This window comes from Procambarus clarkii, chromosome 45 (assembly GCF_040958095.1).
Source record: "Procambarus clarkii isolate CNS0578487 chromosome 45, FALCON_Pclarkii_2.0, whole genome shotgun sequence".
Taxonomy (NCBI): Eukaryota; Metazoa; Arthropoda; class Malacostraca; order Decapoda; family Cambaridae; genus Procambarus; species Procambarus clarkii.
In genome coordinates this window covers 25920527-25932372 of record NC_091194.1, presented here as the reverse complement: position 1 = coordinate 25932372, position 11846 = coordinate 25920527, and the positions used below count along the sequence as shown (strand labels likewise).

General features: G+C 38.7%; 2 protein-coding genes across 3 annotated transcripts in view; both read right to left on the bottom strand.

The window, feature by feature from the left end:
• Positions 1–3212, bottom strand: part of LOC138350361 (uncharacterized) — a 7133-nt gene extending 3921 nt beyond the window's left edge. The window contains exons 1-3 of one of the 2 annotated variants that reach the window (XM_069300988.1): positions 2516–3212; positions 1964–2083; positions 1387–1640 (exon numbers count right to left, since the gene is read on the bottom strand). In XM_069300988.1, coding sequence (XP_069157089.1) covers positions 1387–1640; positions 1964–1979 — 270 coding nt within the window. In that variant the 5' untranslated portion in view covers positions 1980–2083; positions 2516–3212. Of the gene's footprint in view, positions 1–1386; positions 1747–1963; positions 2084–2515 lie in introns of those variants that run through there. The other variant, XM_069300987.1, reaches the window with a different exon arrangement.
• Positions 3213–3297: 85 nt separating this feature from the next.
• Positions 3298–9978, bottom strand: LOC138350319 (uncharacterized). Its single transcript, XM_069300940.1, has 5 exons — positions 9626–9978; positions 5328–6646; positions 4042–4080; positions 3517–3660; positions 3298–3425 (listed from the first exon to the last, which is right to left on the bottom strand). The coding sequence occupies exons 2-5, from the start codon at positions 6643–6645 to the stop codon at positions 3298–3300; spliced, it is 1629 nt and encodes a 542-aa protein (XP_069157041.1). The 5' UTR covers position 6646; positions 9626–9978.
• Between the last annotated feature and the right edge of the window lie 1868 nt (positions 9979–11846).

Genomic DNA, 11846 nt, shown 5'->3' with positions numbered 1-11846 from the left:
TATATATATATATATATATATATATATGCGAACAAGCCTGAATGGCTATATATATTTATATATATATATATATATATATATTGGTGTATACTGGCAGCAGGTTTTCTTTCAAACATGTTTCATTGAATATGACCGCATATTCTGTATTTATTATTTTCTGGTTTAGGGCTTCTATCCCTCTAACTATTTTCTTAGCATCAGGGCTTAATTGAAATAGGAGTTCTCCAAAACTCATTTTCGTACTTTTAAGGTGAAGAAAAGAAGTGATTTACTATAGAGTGTATTACACTTATTTATATAATTTGCACGACGTTTCAAACCTCCATGGTTCATTCTCAAGTGAACAGATCTTACAATACTAGTTGATTTTATACCCGCACTGGGTCAGGTGATAATACAATGAAGGTGAAAACATGGGGGGATACATAAGGGATAAATGTGAGGTGAAACTAGTATTGCAAGATCTGTTCACTTGAGAATGAACCATGGAGGTTCGAAACGTCGTGCAAATTATATAAATAAGTGTAATACACTCTATAGTAAATCACTTCTTTTCTTCACCTTAAAAGTACGAAAATGAGTTTTGGAGAACTCCTATTTCAAATAAGCCCTGATGCTAAGAAAATAGTTAGAGGGATAGAAGCCCTAAACCAGAAAATAATAAATACAGAATATGCGGTCATATTCAATGAAACACACACATATATATATATATATATATATATATATATATATATATATATATATATATATATATATATATATATATATATATATATATATATATATATATATCATAACTTATGATAAGGCATCTTATCATAAATAACATCTCAACAAAAATCACATCATTCTAGGAGGTGATTTCAATATTGACCTGGGTCTACAAAATAACCCTCTAGTTGACTGTTTCCATAACAGCATGTAATCCTCTATGATAATCCCCACAATCACCAAGCACTAGACCAAAGTTCTCAAGTCAAGCCTAGCCTCGGGCCGGGCTTGGGGAGTAGAAGAACTCCCAGACCCCCATCAAGCAGATAAGTGTGTGTGTTATGAAGAGATACATCTCAACGACTAACAAAATTAGCAAGAGAAATATAGTCGTTGAAATGTAAGCCTCATCCTAACCATACACTCAAGACCTTGAGAAAGCACTCAGGAGAGTGTGAAAGACTCTGTGTTAATATTACATAATTTACAAATACGTAAGTGTTATATTTTATCCTATCCTATATAAACAAGATTATATCATTATTCTTATTATTTAGCAATTTTATCTTTTCTGCATGAACTATCAAAAAAATTTAATTAGAAAATTAGCAAATATCTGTAATATTTAAGATGAAAAATTGAAGGAAACATTACTGTTAAAATACCACTTACAAATTTTGTTCTGAAACTCGATTCCGCTAACTTCCTATTGAGAACATTAAGATCACCTTCTGCAGCAATAGGATTTGGTATTAGATCTTCTATGATCTTGTCTGTTTCTTTTGTAGTCAAAGTTGCTTTCAATATCTTCACATCACTTTTCAGTTCATTCACATCACTTTTCAGTTCATTCACATCACTTTTCAGTTCATTCACATCACTTTTCAGTTCATTCACTTCAGTGTATATGGCCTGCAACATGTTACCTGGAAATTTATACAGTATATAGAAAGTGTACATGCTATTATATTACATATCTTGAATGTACATTTAAAATAAAAGCATTATAAAGTATATTTTAAAATAACTGACACTGAGAAAGCACCCAAAAAGTAGGCTATGACTGATGTGATAGATAATGGGATAATTTCTTAGTAATTATGAAACTGCTTATATAATTGGAAGCAAATTCAGCAATCTAACCTGCTCAGTTTGCAGTCTACTTCAACATGAAACTTATGCCTATCACCCATAGGGTACATATAGGTTATAGGCTACATAATAAATTAATTAAACTTTCAAAACTTACTCATATTCTGCATCATTTCTTTCAAACTCCCATCGTTCTTGTCTGGTGACTTTGGGTCGAATAAATTCCTTGACCTTGGAGTCCTAACGACTGAAGTACTTGGCGTGACCAGCTCATTGTCTTTAAGATTGCAAGATTTAGCTATTAAAATCTAACTACTGTACTGTATAATCAACAAATTTCATGAGCTTTTACTACTGCATACTAATATTATAAGTTATACTATATGTCTATATCACATTTAAACTACCCAACATCAGAAAGAGGGTGAGCCAACATCAGAGAGGGGGGGGGGGGTTATCATGGGAGAGAGGAGGGCCAACATGAGAAGAGAAGAAAAAAGAAAAGAAAGAAATAAATAAAGAAAAAGAAAGATAGAGAGACATACAGAGACAGACAGACACATACACACAGAATAAGAAGAGGTGACAACAAAATTAACAAAACAAATTTCAACATGAGAAAAGGGAGGTCAACATGAGAGAGAGAGAATGAGGGTCAACATGAGAGAGTGGGTCAACATGATATATATTTTAAATAATTACTTATTACCTTCATGAAGAAATACTGATGGCGTCAACGGTGTATTGTGAAGTGTAGTCTTCACTGGAGACTGCTTTTGTAGGACTGTTCTATTAGCTGAAAAGTAGTTATGTTTATTTCAAACACTCGTTAACCAAATAATATTTTAAAGACTTTAATATAGTTTGAACTAACATGAGAGAGGTGGGGGTCAACATGAAATACACATTTTAAAAATTAACTTATTACCTTCATGAGGAAATACTGATGGCGTTGAAGGTGTATTGTGAAGTGTAGTCTTCACTGGAGACGGCTTTTGTAGGACTGTTCTATTAGCTGAAAAGGAGTTAATTAACTTAAGGTAAGGGACAAATTAACACGTAAGGTAAAGGTAAGATAAAGGACAAATTAACACGTAAGGGACAAACAAAAAGAAAAGTAATAACAAACCTGCTTGTTTCTAGTGACTAGATCAAAGGAAAACCAAAATTTCCCTGAACTGTGACAAGTGAAAAGCACCTGCTAGACAAAGTGGGAAAAGTTCACTAGACCCCATATGCACATAAAAGAATAATATACTTAATATTAAACAATTAGAAATAAACACATATTTCTATACAGAAATTCCAGATAAGCATAAAAATTACTCAAAGCTTCTAGTACTTCCAGAAGGAATTAAAAAAAAAAAAAAAAAAAAAAAAACAGCAAGAACTAAGTTTAGAGCAGTTTTTAGTTTTTTTTAAACCAAAAGCATAAATAACCAAAGGAAGCATGGTTAAATATCAATTTAGAACTTTTAATGTTATTTACTACTAATCCTTACATTCACTTAATATACCAGAATAATATGGTATTTGCGGAGGACTTATTTCTTTTGAAGGTGTATTCTCATATGAAGATGGCGAACACTTCTTCTTGGATTGAGACGAGTGATGATTGCCTGAAATTATTTAAATTGTTTAATGTATTGAATGGCATTTTTCAAGTTGCAAATTTTTTTTAAATTACTGTAGTAGGTTATCAATGCTTACGTTTGTTATTCTCGGAATTCTCTTCTTCATATTTGAAGCATGGTTTCCTTTTTCGTTGTCGAGGATAGCCCATATCGTCTTCAGTTTCGACATTTGAAGTGTCTTCCGCAGCTAAGCATCTTCGTTTTGCAACGTCAAAATCATCTGTAATAATTGAATATAATTAGTAATATATCAGCGAGATATATATTTATCGTTACCTAGTAGAGTAGTGAACACTAAGAAATAACTTAAATCAGCTTCCTAAAGAGATGTTTAATAAAACAACGTACATGATTTGGAACTTATAACTGGGGCACAAAAGTCTTAAGTAGCTATGAGGAAACCCATCTTGTGATTAAAATATAATTATAATGCTGTTTTTGTCTGCAGTGTTAAAGTTATGGTGAATGAATGAATAGGTGTCTTGTATCTTAAATCTTAATAATTATAAATTTAATACCTACCAGTTGTTGATAGGATTGTTGATACGACATGCACTCGCCAATTTGTCGTGTCTGGCTTTTCGTGCTTTTGGGCACTAACTGTATGCCTGCTTCGTGGCCACCAGCACAATATGGTTTCCTGAAAAGTCAAAATAAACTGTTACATGCTAATTTTAGCACTAATTTGGAATATTTTTAAAGCAACTCAATATATGCAATTTTTTAGTTTCAAAGTAATGCTTACATCATCAGATTTTTTAATCCAGGTTGTGGAGATGATACCCACACTACGATCATTGAAGCCTACCACTGCATACCGCTTTTCAGATGTCATCTACAAAATTGAAAAATCTTATTAAGGGTTGTTCTCCCCAAAAAAAGAAATTAGCATAAAGTTGGTAATAGATTTACTTGATTATGTCAATCATAGATTAGCCACATTTGTAAATGATTTTCGGTTGGTATAAACAGTAGCTGCCATGTATGGACTAAAAGGCTTAATACAGTTTTATCTATTAATGTGCTCTCAAAATATTAATAATTTTCATGAAATACAGGGTAATGGGATTTTTAAACAGGTAAATATTGGTCAAAAGATAATAGCTTTAATAAAAAACAAAATTGTGAATCTCATTAACTTACAATATTAGTTCAAACTATTATTAAAGCATGGATACAGTATTTAAATACGTACTTGTCATAAGTCATGTAGTATTGACAGAAAAGTATTTGCGCTTTCTGTCTCGATCATCATACCTGTGCGGTTTAGTTTTCTTGCTGGAATCACCTTCATGGATGAATTCCTAGTAAGAACCTTAAATGCTCCAATTAATTTGGAGTTACAAGGTTTCTCAAAGAGAGGTATACTTCTCGAATATACCCTGCAAAGGAACATGCTGTCTCCATTTTCATCGGTGTCACTGACAGTGTCCAAAACTTGGCAGCAAGTTTCATTATTCAGCAAATAGGCATTGTTTGGTGCCTTGGTATATATTTTATGTTCTGTATTTGGTGTATAAATCCTTTGAGCATGCTGCATCTCTTTCAGCCTCTTTGCAATTTGAACAAGAGGGTTTTTACTTGATCGAACCATATTCTTAACCTGCTGCAGGTAATTTTCAAATGGAAATGCTGAACATCTGTCCAAACTACCAAACTCTTTGGCATCAGAGGATATGTGTGTTAGGCAGTGTACATTGTACACTAAAAAATCCTTACCATACAGCTCACGAGCCTTTAACACAAAGTACAGCAAAAGATCATGTGCATATTGGCTGTAATTTAACTGAATCAATTTAGGTGATACAAGAATAGAAATGGCTACACTCAGAGTCAGGAAATGGTCATACAATTCTTTGGGTAAGATTCCCTTCAGTACAATCTTACCGGTGTAGAGAAGGAGTTGCCTGTATTCAGTCGCTTTCCATCTATCAACCTCTGAAAGACTTCGAGGTTTACGTGCAAAGTGCATAGGCACAAATTGTGTTAGTTGAATTAGACGCTGACTAATTTCATCAACTTGGCGAGCACATAATTTTACGTTTTTATTTCGTATCCAGGCAAGAAGTAACCTTTTCATAACCCCAAGACATATCTGATGCATATAGTCTATGGGAAAAGTACTCACCATATTTATATTTAAGTCACAGAATGGTGATCTACCATGGTGATGTTGAGAATTAGATTGATTACGAAAATCTTCATCGGTTCTGAGTTGTAAATTTTTCACTTGTTGATAAGTCATTCTTCCATTCCAAACACCCTCTTGGGTACATCTATCACACCCAAAGTAGCCAGAGTGGAGTTTGATTGCCTTCACCATTGCTTTTGCTGGGGCATCACATATGACTCCTTTTAGTTTTACTGGCAATGTTTTGTCATCATTTTTAAATCCATAGTGCATAATTTTTTTCAAATCCTGAATGAATTCATTTAAAAAATCTAAATCACTAGGTTTAGAGCTTCCGTATGTGAGGACTACTGGGAAAACTCTTATAGGTTTGACATTATTGATAGCACAAAGAACAGGCCATAAACTTTCATTTTTACTTCTAAATATTGGCAAACCATCAATGTTGCAAATTAAAGATATTTCTGCCAAATCTCTTATTGTTGATTTAGGATACAGCCTTAAAGTTTTCAACATTTCCTCCTCTAACCCCAAGTAGATATACATCATGCCTGATTTAGTCTCAGTAGGTATATGTTTAACTGTATTCAGTAACGAACGAGCTGTTTTTGGCAAGTCAGCATGTCCCTGTTTTCTCAATTTTTTTAATAAATTATCAATGGCATTGTGTGTTATGCCATATTTATTAACCCATACTAACAATACATCTGATAATGATTTATCATCCTCATCACCACTGCTCTCTGACTCTGATGATATTGGGTCATGCTCATCAATCATGTCCCAAGTCCAATCTCTCTCTCTCTGACTTTCCAGAGATGATGCATCTTCATTGGCTCCACAACCAATATTAGGTTCTGAATTAGATGACAAAGCAGCATGGTCATCGTCTATGCTGTTTGTTGTAACATTGGCCAAAGGATCCTGATTCAACAACTGAATCTCAACCTCATCACTATTTTCATTTTTGCCACGCTGGGACGCCTGTTCTTTTAGGCGTCGCTTTTTGGCCCGTGACATACGCTGCCATCTTGTGTGGTATTCTCTTCTTTTTTCTATAATGTGTGCATACATTCTGAAGGAGAAAGGCCAAGTGCTACATTACCAATTACTATTACAAGATTATTAGTAAAGTACTGTACTGCAAAAAGCAAATAAAATGGGGTAAACTAAACTTTGAAAACAAATAATAATTAAAACAGGTAAATTAGTAAAATAACAAAGGCTTAAGCAGACATGACTCTGCTTAAGCCATGTAAAGCAGACAGATAAGATGGCAATATATAAGGGGAAAAAATTAAAAAGCTAGGATATAAAACTAATTGAGATCAAAAGCATAAATTACTATAGGGGAAAAAATAACAAATGACTTCATAAAAAAATTATCCAATTGCCAACAGCAACTTGGTAGTACGAGTCTAAGTCTAAGAAACAAACAAAATTTAAATGCTGTTATCTGCAATGAAACAATACATACTATTGCACGTACCGAAACATTGATGAATGTAAAAAATAGAGAACTATTTGCTGAATGTCCCATAAATGGATTTAAACTATTTTACACAAAGCGGGGGGAGAAGCCATGTATGTTAGGGAATATTTGAAATGTAGTCTCGAAAAGTACACAACTGCATATCAACATATCATATCATATCATATCAAAAGCATATCAACAAACTGGAAACGGTGCAGAGACATGCCACTAACTGGCATTAACTAAATGCCAAAAAATATGCCAAATATACTACATAAATATACATACTACACATGCACAATAATTGTCCTGGGACCTCTGATATTCATAATATATATATATATATATATATATATATATATATATATATATATATATATATATATATATATATATATATATATATATATATATATATATATATATATATATATATATATAGGGCAACCAACACACCTCCAGGGCCACCAACACACCTCCAGGGCCATCAACACGCCTCCAGGGCCATCAACACAACACCACCATCAACACACCTCCAGCCAGGGCCACCAACACACCTCCAGGGCCACCAACACACCTCCAGGGCCACCAACACACCTCCAGGGCCATCAACACGCCTCCAGGGCCATCAACACAACACCACCATCAACACACCTCCAGCCAGGGCCACCAACACACCTCCAGGGCCACCAACACACCTCCAGGGCCACCAACACACCTCCAGGGCCATCAACACGCCTCCAGGGCCATCAACACAACACCACCATCAACACACCTCCAGCCAGGACTACCAACACACCTCCAGGGCCACCAACACACCTCCAGGGCCACCAACACACCTCCAGGGCCATCAACACGCCTCCAGGGCCATCAACACAACACCACCATCAACACACCTCCAGCCAGGGCCACCAACACACCTCCAGGGCCACCAACACACCTCCAGGGCCACCAACACACCTCCAGGGCCATCAACACGCCTCCAGGGCCATCAACACAACACCACCATCAACACACCTCCAGCCAGGGCCACCAACACACCTCCAGGGCCACCAACACACCTCCAGGGCCACCAACACACCTCCAGGGCCATCAACACGCCTCCAGGGCCATCAACACAACACCACCATCAACACACCTCCAGCCAGGACTACCAACACACCTCCAGGGCCACCAACACACCTCCAGGGCCACCAACACACCTCCAGGGCCATCAACACGCCTCCAGGGCCATCAACAGAACACCACCATCAATACACCTCCAGCCAGGGCCACCAACACACCTCCAGGGCCACCAACACACCTCCAGGGCAACCAACACACCTCCAGGGCCACCAACACACCTCCAGGGCCATCAACACGCCTCCAGGGCCATCAACACAACACCACCATCAACACACCTCCAGCCAGGGCCACCAACACACCTCCAGGGCCACCAACACACCTCCAGGGCCACCAACACACCTCCAGGGCCATCAACACGCCTCCAGGGCCATCAACACAACACCACCATCAACACACCTCCAGCCAGGGCCACCAACACACCTCCAGGGCCACCAACACACCTCCAGGGCCACCAACACACATCCAGGGCCATCAACACGCCTCCAGGGCCATCAACACAACACCACCATCAACACACCTCCAGCCAGGGCCACCAACACACCTCCAGGGCCACCAACACACCTCCAGGGCAACCAACACACCTCCAGGGCCACCAACACACCTCCAGGGCCATCAACACGCCTCCAGGGCCATCAACACAACACCACCATCAACACACCTCCAGGGCCACCAACACACCTCCAGGGCCACCAACACACATCCAGGGCCATCAACACGCCTCCAGGGCCATCAACACAACACCACCATCAACACACCTCCAGCCAGGGCCACCAACACACCTCCAGGGCCACCAACACACCTCCAGGGCCACCAACACACCTCCAGGGCCATCAACACGCCTCCAGGGCCATCAACACAACACCACCATCAACACACCTCCAGCCAGGGCCACCAACACACCTCCAGGGCCACCAACACACCTCCAGGGCCACCAACACACATCCAGGGCCATCAACACGCCTCCAGGGCCATCAACACAACACCACCATCAACACACCTCCAGCCAGGACCACCAACACACCTCCAGGGCCACCAACACACCTCCAGGGCCACCAACACACCTCCAGGGCCATCAACACGCCTCCAGGGCCATCAACACAACACCACCATCAACACACCTCCAGCCAGGACCACCAACACACCTCCAGGGCCACCAACACACCTCCAGGGCCACCAACACACCTCCAGGGCCATCAACACGCCTCCAGGGCCATCAGCACAACACCACCATCAATACACCTCCAGCCAGGGCCACCAACACACCTCCAGGGCCACCAACACACCTCCAGGGCCACCAACACACCTCCAGGGCCATCAACATGCCTCCAGGGCCATCAACACAACACCACCATCAACATACCTCCAGCCAGGACCATCAACACACCATCCAGCCTACCACCACAAGCTTATATATATACTACACATGTCTAAGAGCAAATAAAAGAAAACAGTTACCTTAACTATTGAAGATGCAGCAGGATTTTGTGGATAAGCCAACAGCAGTCCCTCTCGACACGGTTTTAAAATGGCGGCGACTACCACAACATGCAACGAGCCTAAAGAATGTCCAGCGCTAGCATTATTTAAACGCTATTATATATTATCAAGCAATACGGAAATCTAAAATAAAAAAAATGATACAAATAATTGTATTAAATATTTATTTGCAATTACAATACCTCGGGAATATATTTTTGCGTTAGCAAAACATATTAAGTTTGTATTTAGTTTAACTCATTTAAATTCTTTACAAATAATAACCTGATTTTACCTGATGGCCACTAACATTAATGTTTTATGTTGATACATTTCATACCCTTATTATTTCAATTTCTTTCTTTATTATGCACCCCATACCCATCCCGTGGGCGGTGGTGTAAAGGATTACAGAGGCACATAATGGGTTCAGGAACTGAACTCTCTAGTTTGTTTAGCTAAGCAAATAACAATTTTTGACGCTAGTTACAAAATTATTAATGTTATATATACATGTACACACTGTCATACATACATGTACATATATATATATATACGTATACATATATACATACACATACATATTTATAATCACCCATGCAACATAATCATCATGCAACATAATCCACTACCTCCTCTATGAACTGGCGTTACTCTTGCGTTTTTAAGGATATCAGGGAAGGTATGACACTCAAGGGATTTGTTGAACAGCAGAGCTATAGGTGGTGCAAGGGCATATGGGAGGCGCTCTTGTATACAATGGATGGGATTTCACTGATGTTCCCAGCTTTGGTTTTTAGTGAATGTATGATGGACACAACATCTGACGGGCTGACTGGTGAGAGGAGAAGAGAGTTTGGATAGCTGCCTGAGAGATATGTGTTGATATGTGTCTGACTCTGTGGGATTTTACTTGCAAGGTTAGCACCAATCGATGAAAAGAAGCTATTAAATTCATTCGCCATTTCTAAGTCAGATGACAGTGTAAGGCCATCCTTAGAGAGTGTTATCTGGTTGTGGGAGTGTTGTTTAGTTCCCAGGATGTTAGAGATGGTATTCCATGTGCTTTTCATGTTGCCTTTTGCTTCTTTGAATCTAGTCTCATAGTATGAAAGTTTTGCTTTTCTTATGATACTGGTAAGCACTGACGAGTACCTTTTAACTACTTCCATTGGAATTAGGCCACTCCTAAATTTCTTTTCGTATTCATGTTTTTTGTTGATTGATTTAATTATGCCACTTGTGAGCCACGGGTTATTTTTTCTTTTATCAGTTACTTGTTTGGTAAGGAGGGGGACAGTGAGTGTTGTAGAGGCTTAGAGTTTTGTAGAGAAAGAGGTTAGTTGATGAGTTTATATCCTGTGAATTATTAAATTCAGATTCCCAGTTAATATTGTGAAGTGCATTAGAGAGATTGCCTAAAGCTGATTCACTATTTAGCCTGAATGAAAGTTTTTTGGTTTCTGGTGGTGATGTGTCAATGTTTGCTATGAGGAAAGTAGGATAGTGGTCAGTTGTTCTGTCATAAATTACCCCAGATGTAAGGGGAGCTGTTATATTAGTCCAAAGGTGATCCAGGGTAGTGGCAGATGTTTGAGTGACTCGGGTGGGCTTGGTGATTGTGGGGATTAGCATACAGGAGTGCATGCTGTTACGGAAATAGTCAACTTGAGGGTTGTTTTCAACATTCAATAAAGAAATTCTGGAGGGCTTCTGTGCAAGGGTTAGGATGAGCTAGCCTAAGCATTTTTATACCAATTTGACAGTTATTTTCAGTAACACGATAAACAACGCTCGGAATATTAAGTTCCTTTCTCATATTAAGTATCTTTGTGGTACGAGGGCACCCAAGGATTATCCTCACGGCTTCGTTCTGCAATTTTTCAAGCCCTCCAAGCTTTCTTTCAGGATGCCTTAAAGTTAGTTTAGTTCATTTATTATGCACCCCATACCCATCTTGTGGGCGGTAGTGGAAAGGGTTACAGAGGCACATAATGGGCTCAGGGACTGAACCCCACAATTCATTTAGCTAAGCAAGTTACAATCTTGATGAGCTAGTTACAAAATTCAGTATAAGTCGTCACATCAACAATGGGTTCGAGATCGATCACAAGTACAGTTTCTAAATTAAGCAACTGACATATGTGGAGAGCTAGTGTCACAATTGATATGTTTGTCCTGCACACCGCCCCCATCCAGT

Coding starts and splice junctions, on each gene's coding strand:
- LOC138350319 (XM_069300940.1), bottom strand. CDS start 6,645: ATGTATGCACACATTATAGAAAAAAGAAGAGAATACCACACAAGATGG. Junction 4,081..5,327: donor GCAACTCCTTCTCTACACCG/GTAAGATTGTAC, acceptor TTGACTTTTCAG/GAAACCATATTGTGCTGGTG. Junction 3,426..3,516: donor GAATTCCGAGAATAACAAAC/GTAAGCATTGAT, acceptor AAATAATTTCAG/GCAATCATCACTCGTCTCAA.